Here is a 9,151-nt window from a genome sequence, read left to right as displayed (position 1 = left end):
TAACGTTCAGTCTGGATTCACCAGGCTACATTATCTCTGGAGTAACGTTCAGTCTGGATTCACCAGGCTACATTATCTCTGGAGTAACGTTCAGTCTGGAGAGGTATAATAGCTTCTGTATCCACTAATGACAAAGAAAACATTTTCCAGCATGCACTACCAACAGTAAATGTTTTGAATAATGTAAATAGTGTATAGCCTAAATTAAAACCAATAACAAAAGTATTGTGGTGTAACTTAGTTGTTTATTTTAATTCCACACATTTTTCAAAAAAAAATACAAAATACTCAAATGGAGAAAGAACACAGGAATCACAATTTTTCTTATTATTTCTACTTTGTGTTTACATTGTCGTGTCGTCATCCCCATGGTGACTTCTAATATATACAATAAGCTTCAAGATACCAGTTCTATATATAAATCTTAGCCGGTCAGAATGTATTGACATTCTGCTATTGCCGCTTTGAAAGGAGAAGCTAAACCATTGACAACACTAAACATCCAAGGGTTTGGAGGAGGAGGGAGAGACAGAGAGGGGTGGACTAAAATGCTGGAGGAGGAGGGAGGTTGTGAGGAAGAGGAGACAGAGGAAGATGAAGAGGTGAGGAGTACAGGAGAAGACAGAGAGACAGACAGACAGACAGAGCACATGTTCGTGGTCATGTATGGACCAGAAAGGAGTAGAAGGTGAGGGTTGACTGGAGGGTAAGGGTTAACTGGACGGGTGAGGGTTAACTGGACAGGTGAGGGTTAACAGGACAGGTGAGGGTTAACAAGACAGGTGATGGTTAACAAGACAGGTGAGGGTTAACAAGACAGGTGAGGGTTAACTGGACAGGTGAGGGTTAACTGGACAGGTGAGGGTTAACAAGACAGGTGAGGGTTAACTGGACAGGTGAGGGTTAACAGGACAGGTGAGGGTTAACAAGACAGGTGAGGGTTAACAGGACAGGTGAGGGTTAACAAGACAGGTGAGGGTTAACAAGACAGGTGAGGGTTAACAAGACAGGTGAGGGTTAACTGGACAGGTGAGGGTTGACAGGACAGGTGAGGGTTAACTGGACAGGTGAGGGTTAACAAGACAGGTGAGGGTTAACTGGACAGGTGAGGGTTAACTGGACAGGTGAGGGTTAACTGGACAGGTGAGGGTTAACTGGACAGGTGAGGGTTGACAGGAAAGGTGAGGGTTAACAGGACAGGTGAGGGTTGACAGGAAAGGTGAGGGTTAACATCCATTAGACTGGTATGACAGTCAGGTGAACTGAACAGAACACTGCTTTTAACAGTCAATGTCATGGCATACAGTACACACCCCACCACATGGCCTGGTGCCCCTGATGCCCTTGAAGGGGAGGCCAGGAGAAGCTGTGCAGGCAGAGGGGAAGGCTGACCAGCCAGCAGGGGAGATCAGCGAGAGCCTGGAGGGAGTAGGACCACCACCATTACATCTCTACTGTCTAGTGTCCGGTCCCAGCACTGGACCCACCTCCCATGTAGCTAGGCCCCACCTCCTCCCATGTAGCTAGGCCCCTTTAGTTAAGTGTCTGGTCCCAGCACTGGACCCGCCCACCTCCTCACATGTAGCTAGGCCCCACCTCCTCCCATGTAGCTAGGCCCCACCTCCTCCCATGTAGCTAGGCCCCACCTCCTCCCATGTAGCTAGGCCCCACCTCCTCCCATGTAGCTAGGCCCCACCTCCTCCCATGTAGCTAGGCCCCACCTCCTCCCATGTAGCTAGGCCCCACCTCCTCCCATGTAGCTAGGCCCCACCTCCTCCCATGTAGCTAGGCCCAACCTCCTCCCATGTAGCTAGGCCCCACCTCCTCCCATGTAGTTAGTGTCACAGTGAATATGGCAGCACAGCACAATGCTCTGGAGGACGACCCAACAGGAGGTCTCCAACTGTCCCAGCCACTCCACTCACCCACAGTCAGAACACATTTAAAAAAGGCCTGTTGGGTCCTCGGGGTAGTTTAGAAACACGAAGATACACTTTTTGTCAAAGATAATTTAAAACATTTTAAAAGAAAACATGAAACCGGTTAAAAATCTGCCTAATCTTTAAAAAAAAAAATCTTAATTTTGTTGACTCAATACCGAAGATGAGTATTAAAACCAATTAAAAACGCTGAAGGACTCTATCCGGTCTTCCTTTGAGTGCAATAGATGGTGTCTGTATCAGGGGCTTGGACAGGACAGGACAGGACAGGACAGGACAGTATGCTGATCCACTCTTCAAGTGTCTCATATCATTAACTCAACAACAGTGAGTTTAGGCATTCTGTTTGACAATAAGGTGCTTGTCAAGGGGTGTATAATGAAAGAAGGTGGATGGGACCGTGTGTGTGTGTGTGTGTGTGTGTGTGACTACACAGCTCACATCAGGACTGTAACCATCGTCTTCTCTAGTAATGCCATGATGCCCCCCCCCCCCACCCCTCCTGTTGAAACATGGCATAATGCTTCAGAACACAGTAACATATTGGAGGTTTATAAATGACTTGGTTCAGAGTCCACACCTAGTAACAATAATAATAATTATAATAATAATTATACGTATATGTATATGTGTGTGTGTATATATACTATTTACAGACTCAGAAAAAACGCCACGCTGTAGCTTTTCGTTAAAATTATGAAAACCTCCAACAATGTATTAAAATAAGATAGCACTTTTGTTTTTTAATCTTTCCGTGGATTTAATGTCTGGAACGCTCCTTTCTAATCTTTTTATTTTCCGTGAACTAGCAGAGTGACAAAAGTGTCTTGCATTTCTACCATCTACAAAACACGTTGTGGACGCTTTAGAGAAGTTTTCATGCAGGAAAGTCACAAATCAGTCTCGAGGTCGTTGTCACTACTTGAAGGCTATAGTTACACCAAACAAAGTCTTTCTCAATGTTCTTGGAAAAAGAAAAACATCCCCACACGGACAGGGAAAGAAAACAGACAACAGAACAATCCTCCTCTCCTCCTTGGGTTTCTGTTGTCCTTGGTAACGAGAATTGTTTGGAGGAGCGGAGGTCGGGTTCCTTTGACTGACTCACTGTTCTGTAACTACTTCCTGTTCTTGCATGTGTACTTCCTGTGTCCTAGGCAACTTCCAACGCATCTCTGAATCCCCATTGATCGGTTACAGTTGCTTGTCGCTTTCCTTCTTCAGGCGGCTAAAACACAAACACGAAAAACACGTTAGGCATCGCCACTCTTATTTAACTTCACTTGTCCAAGTTTAGAAATAAAACAAAAAAAACCCTGCCAAGGTTTATATGCACACTATGATATTTTCACAGGTGGTGTTGTATTACAAGTTGTTCACAAGCTGGAAAATCTGGAACAAAGCCGCTGCAATCGTTGTACAAGCGTGCATCTTAAAATGTCATCAATACAGTATATAATTGCTAAGAAACACGTCAATTATTTTTTTTATGTCTATATTTGCCCAATGCAAACTTAAATGTTAATACAGACTTGCTCCACAACCCTATATAAAAAAGTGACTACATTCAGTCTATATAAACACCCTACAGGGTCACATTCTCTGAAAATGCAAAGTGCAGAGTTAGTTCTTAAGGTAAAACATCACTTGCCATCAGGTTTTTCTGTAAAAGGAGTCCATTTCTGGAACTCGAGATCACTTGAAACGTCTGCATGATCTTACAGAAATCACACAAATGAAAATCTTTTAAATTAGCAACAAGAATTTATAACCACAGATGAACCATTTTATGTTATGCTTAATATTTGTTTTGTAATTTAATGTAATTATTCTTATTTTAAAGCCCATCTAGGGACTGATGCCGTCTAGGCCGGTCTTTGCCACATCTGTCAGTGTGTTTGTAATTAATGTGTTGAAATGTGTGAGTGTATGGTTAAGTGTGTGTGTTTTCAAGTGTGTGTGTGTGTGTGTGTGTACTCCAGTGTGTGTTTTCAAGTGTGTCTGTATTTCAGTGCGTGTGTATTTTAGTATGTGTGTCTCTGACCTGTAATAGTCCTCCTGTCCAGGAAGCGGGCCCCCGTGCATGTGGTGGTGTCCGTGTAGCCACTGCTGCTCCATAGCTATCCGCTGCAGCTCTGCAGACTGAGCATGCATGGCCTGGAGCTGGTGGGCTGCAGACATCTGGGGAGGGAGGTCCCGGGGGTACGGAGTACCTGGAGAGAGGAACGCAACAGGATCAGACCATGGGCTTGACTATGAATAGAGGAACGCAACAGGATCAGACCATGGGCTTGACTATGAATAGAGGAACGCAACAGGATCAGACCGTGGGCTTGACTATGAATAGAGGAACGCAACAGGATCAGACCGTGGGCTTGACTATGAATAGAGGAACGCAACAGGATCAGACCATGGGCTTGACTATGAATAGAGGAACGCAACAGGATCAGACCATCATGGGCTTGACTATGACTAGAGGAACGCAACAGGATCAGACCATGGGCTTGACTATGAATAGAGGAACACAACAGGATCAGACCGTGGGCTTGACTATGAATAGATGAACACAACAGGATCAGACCATGGGCTTGACTATGAATAGAGGAACACAACAGGATCAGAACATCATGGGCTTGACTATGAATAGAGGAACGCAACAGGATCAGACCATGGGCTTGACTATGAATAGAGGAACACAACAGGATCAGAACATCATGGGCTTGACTATGAATAGAGGCACACCACAGGATCAGAACATCATGGGCTTGACTATGAATAGAGGAACGCAACAGGATCAGACCATGGGCTTGACTACGAATAGAGGAACACAACAGGATTAGACCATGGGCTTGACTACGAATAGAGGAACACAACAGGATCAGACCGTGGGCTTGACTATGAATAGAGGAACACAACAGGATCAGAACATCATGGGCTTGACTACGAATAGAGGAACACAACAGGATTAGACCATGGGCTTGACTACGAATAGAGGAACACAACAGGATCAGAACATCATGGGCTTGACTATGAATAGAGGAACGCAACAGGATCAGACCATGGGCTTGACTACAAATAGAGGAACACAACAGGATTAGACCATGGGCTTGACTACGAATAGAGGAACACAACAGGATTAGACCATGGGCTTGACTATGAATAGAGGAACACAACAGGATCAGAACATCATGGGCTTGACTATGAATAGAGGAACACAACAGGATTAGACCATGGGCTTGACTACGAATAGAGGAACACAACAGGATTAGACCATGGGCTTGACTATGAATAGAGGAACACAACAGGATCAGAACATCATGGGCTTGACTATGAATAGAGGAACGCAACAGGATCAGACCATGGGCTTGACTACGAATAGAGGAACACAAAAGGATTAGACCATGGGCTTGACTACGAATAGAGGAACACAACAGGATTAGACCATGGGCTTGACTATGAATAGAGGAACACAACAGGATCAGAACATCATGGGCTTGACTACGAATAGAGGAACACAACAGGATCAGACCGTGGGCTTGACTATGAATAGAGGAACACAACAGGATCAGAACATCATGGGCTTGACTATGAATAGAGGAACACAACAGGATCAGAACATCATGGGCTTGACTATGAATAGAGGAACGCAACAGGATCAGAACATCATGGGCTTGACTATGAATAGAGGAACGCAACAGGATCAGAACATCATGGGCTTGTCTACGAACAGAGATCCCACTGTGGTAGATAAATCCCTCGTCACACTATAGGGTTGACTCAAACCAAACTGCTCTGATATTTTCTTTTGACATGGTCCTTTTCAGCCCTGTTCCAGCAACTACGATTTGTGTGACCAAGACAGCTCAGTCCAGCTTGGTTTGGCTCCGAAGTGTGGAAATAGGTCTGATATTTACATGATCTAGATGGAGATCTGTGTCGTTGGTTGAGGTGTAGTTCTTACCGAAGACAGGGTGTCGCAGCATCTCATGTTCGTGTGGGTTCTGACCCAGGAGGGGGTTGGGGATCGCGCCAGGCGGGTAGGGGAAGCGGGCGAGGTGGGGGCCTCCTGCCAGAGGGTCTACGAGGGGGTGCCCCCCCGAACCGGGAGGACATACAAGACATTCGCCACCACCTGCACACAGTCAGAACTCCACATGGTCAGGTCGCTCACACACACACACACACAGTTCATCACCATACATCACAATGATCAATTATTCTAATCCATGGCATCATAAACAGTACAGTACATGTTCCAGGTAAGACAATTAAGAACAGACTATTATTTGTCTTCACTGCATGCTACAGCCGTTTGCTGGGATCAGAAGATTGGTACCACAGTCAGTGCCACCAAGGATGCTAATATGGTAATCGACTAGCTACAAGTTAAGAAGTAATTTTTCCAGACTATTGCAGTATTTGCATACGGTATTTAGAGTTACTTAGAGCGTTGCTTTATCGGAACAGAGTTAACAATAACATCAGTGTGTCACCTTGGTGCAGGGAGTCCTGCTGGTGCAGGTGTAGGTGTGAGTGGATGTGGGAGTGCTGGTGATGATGAGGCGTGATGTTGAACATCTGAAGCCTGGCGATAGGGTCGTTAGCCACCGCCGCCATCCTCTCGGCATGCAGCCTCTCCGCCGCCAGCCGCTCCGGGTAGCTCATGTCCGGTCTGAGCTGGGGTCCCGCAGCCAGCGCCAAACGCTCCCTCTCCAGGGGGTTGAGGCCGTGGTGGAAGGAGGCGAAGGGGTGTGGTCCCGCCATGGGGGGTAAGGAGATGGCCCCATGCCGGGCGAAGTGCTCCATGGGGTTAGCCGAGGGGTGCATGCCTTCTAACTCCGGGGGTTTGTGTTCGAACCCAGGCTTCATCCTCTCTCTCAGCTCCCTCTCCCTCATCTCTCTCTCTCTCATCTCCCGCTCCCGCAGCTCGCGCTCCCGCATGCCCGGGTCGGCGTTGTAGAGGCCAGGCATGTGATAGGCCATCAGGGGGTCGTTGGGGTTGAGGGAGACGAAGAAGGGGTGGTTCCTATTGGTCGGGGACATAACATGGGGGCGGGCGTACTCGCTGAGGGTGCGAAGGGCGGGCGTGTCGGGACCGATGTAGGGGGGCACCGCGGCGATGGAAGTGGGAGGGCCGTCGAAGGGAGGACGCATGTGGGCGGAGCCACCTATCTGGTGGTCACCCATACGACCGTCATGACACGAACTGGAGGCTTTCTGGAACAGAGAGAGAGATACATGCAGAGGTTATGCACACACTGGGAGGTTATAACATATTATATATATAACAAGTTGTAAGAAAGGTATAGGTTGTAAGGTGGTTGTAACACATAAGAAGGTTATAATAGGTTGTAAGGTGGTTATAACAGGTTATAAGGAGGTTATAATAGGTTGTAAGGTGGTTATAACAGGTTATAAGGAGGTTATAATAGGTTGTAAGGTGGTTATAACATGTTATAAGGAGGCTATAATAGGTTGTAAGGTGGTTATAACAGGTTATAATAGGTTGTAAGGTGGTTATAACAGGTTATAAGGAGGTTATAATAGGTTGTAAGGTGGTTATAACAGGTTATAAGGAGGTTATAATAGGTTGTAAGGTGGTTATAACAGGTTATAATTAGGTTATAATAGGTTGTAAGGTGGTTATAACAGGTTATAAGGAGGTTATAATAGGTTGTAAGGTGGTTGTAACAGGTTATAAGGAGGTTATAATAGGTTGTAAGGAGGTTATAAGGAGGTTAAGTGAGCATTTAGACACAAATACTCTAGTGGGACAGAGAAAGGCTGTTTTACAACAATGTAAAGTTAAAAACATTTATTTAAAAAAGTTATACTTCAAATTCATCATCTCCAGCACCACCCCAACATCAACATATGTTTTGTAGTAAAAAAGATCGAGGAAGATAAGTGTTTCCAATGACATCGTCTGTGTGCATCATGTGATCTTAACCAATGAGTAGGCGTTGCCTACTAACTGTCTACTAATTGATTGATGTTATTGGAAATACTTATCTTCCTCTATCTTTTCACTATAAAACATAGAAAAGCTCAATTTTCACATATGTTGATGTTGGGGTGGTGCTGGAGATGATGAATCTGAAAACGTCACTTTAAGTTACACAAACTAGACCAAACACTCACCGCCGCTCTCTCCTGTTCCTTCTCTCTTTCCCGTTCCCTCTCTCGTTCCTTCTCCCGTTCCCTCTCTTTCTCCTTCTCCTCCCGGGCTTTCTGTTCCGCCTCCCTCTTGGCTCGCTCCAGCGCCTCCTCTCTCTTCTTGGCCAGTTTAGAAGCAGCGAGAGGCGTGAAGTAGAAGTCTGTTCTAGCACACGTGTTGTAACCCCGGTCCAGGTGCTTGTAGAACCTAGACACACACAGTGGAAAAACAGTGAGGATGTACAGTTTGACTAACAACACTTCACGGAAATACACATTAATATATATAGTAAGGATGTACAGTTTGACTAACAACACTTCATGGAAATACATATTAATATATATATAGTAAGGATGTACAGTGGATTTTTTTATGGAATATCTACATAGGCGTACAGAGGCCCATTATCAGCAACCATCAGTCCTGTGTTCCAATGGCACGTTGTGTTTGCTAATCCAAGTTTATCATTTTAAAAGGCTAATTGATCGTTGTTAGCACAGCTGAAAACTGTTGTGCTGATTAAAGAAGCAATAAAACTGGCCTTCTGGAGACTAGTTGAGTATCTGGAGCATCAGCAATTGTGGGTTCGATTACAGGCTGAAAATGGCCAGAAACAAAGAACTTTCTTCTGAAACTCGTCAGTCTATTCTTGTTCTGAAAAATGAAGGCTATGCGAGAAATTGCCAAGAAACTAAAGATCTCGTACAACGCTGTGTACTACTCCCTTCACAGAACAGCGCAAACTGGCTCTAACCAGAACAGAAAGAGGAGTGGGAGGCCCCGGTGCACAACAGTGCAAGAGGACAAATACATGAGAGACGCCTCACAGGTCCTCAACTGGCAGCTTCATTAAATAGTACCCGCAAAACACCAGTCTCAATGTCAACAGTGAAGAGGCGACTCCAGGATGCTGACCTTCTAGGCAGAGTTGCAAAGAAAAAGCCATAACTCAGACTGGACAATAAAAAGAAAAGATTAAGATGGGCAAAAGAACAGATATTGGACAGAGGAAGATCTGAAAAAAGTGTTATGGACAGACGAATCGAAGTTTGAG

General features: G+C 45.4%; 1 protein-coding gene across 7 annotated transcripts in view; it reads right to left on the bottom strand.

The window, feature by feature from the left end:
• Positions 1-225: 225 nt before the first annotated feature.
• The window catches only part of LOC121546156 (arginine-glutamic acid dipeptide repeats protein-like), a 339,630-nt gene continuing 330,704 nt past the window's right edge, over positions 226-9,151 (bottom strand). For 6 of the 7 annotated variants that reach the window (XM_045209565.1, XM_045209566.1, XM_045209564.1 and 3 more), the window contains 6 exons: positions 8,082-8,304; positions 6,434-7,157; positions 5,902-6,072; positions 3,985-4,153; positions 3,592-3,657; positions 226-3,168 (listed from right to left, as the gene is read on the bottom strand). In XM_045209565.1, the coding sequence (XP_045065500.1) occupies positions 3,636-3,657; positions 3,985-4,153; positions 5,902-6,072; positions 6,434-7,157; positions 8,082-8,304 (1,309 nt within the window). In that variant the 3' untranslated portion in view covers positions 226-3,168; positions 3,592-3,635. The remainder of the gene's footprint in view (positions 3,169-3,591; positions 3,658-3,984; positions 4,154-5,901; positions 6,073-6,433; positions 7,158-8,081; positions 8,305-9,151) is intronic. The other variant, XM_041857205.2, reaches the window with a different exon arrangement.

Source organism: Coregonus clupeaformis, chromosome 30 (assembly GCF_020615455.1).
Source record: "Coregonus clupeaformis isolate EN_2021a chromosome 30, ASM2061545v1, whole genome shotgun sequence".
NCBI classification, from domain to species: Eukaryota; Metazoa; Chordata; class Actinopteri; order Salmoniformes; family Salmonidae; genus Coregonus; species Coregonus clupeaformis.
This window is presented reverse-complemented; position numbering and strand designations above follow the sequence as displayed.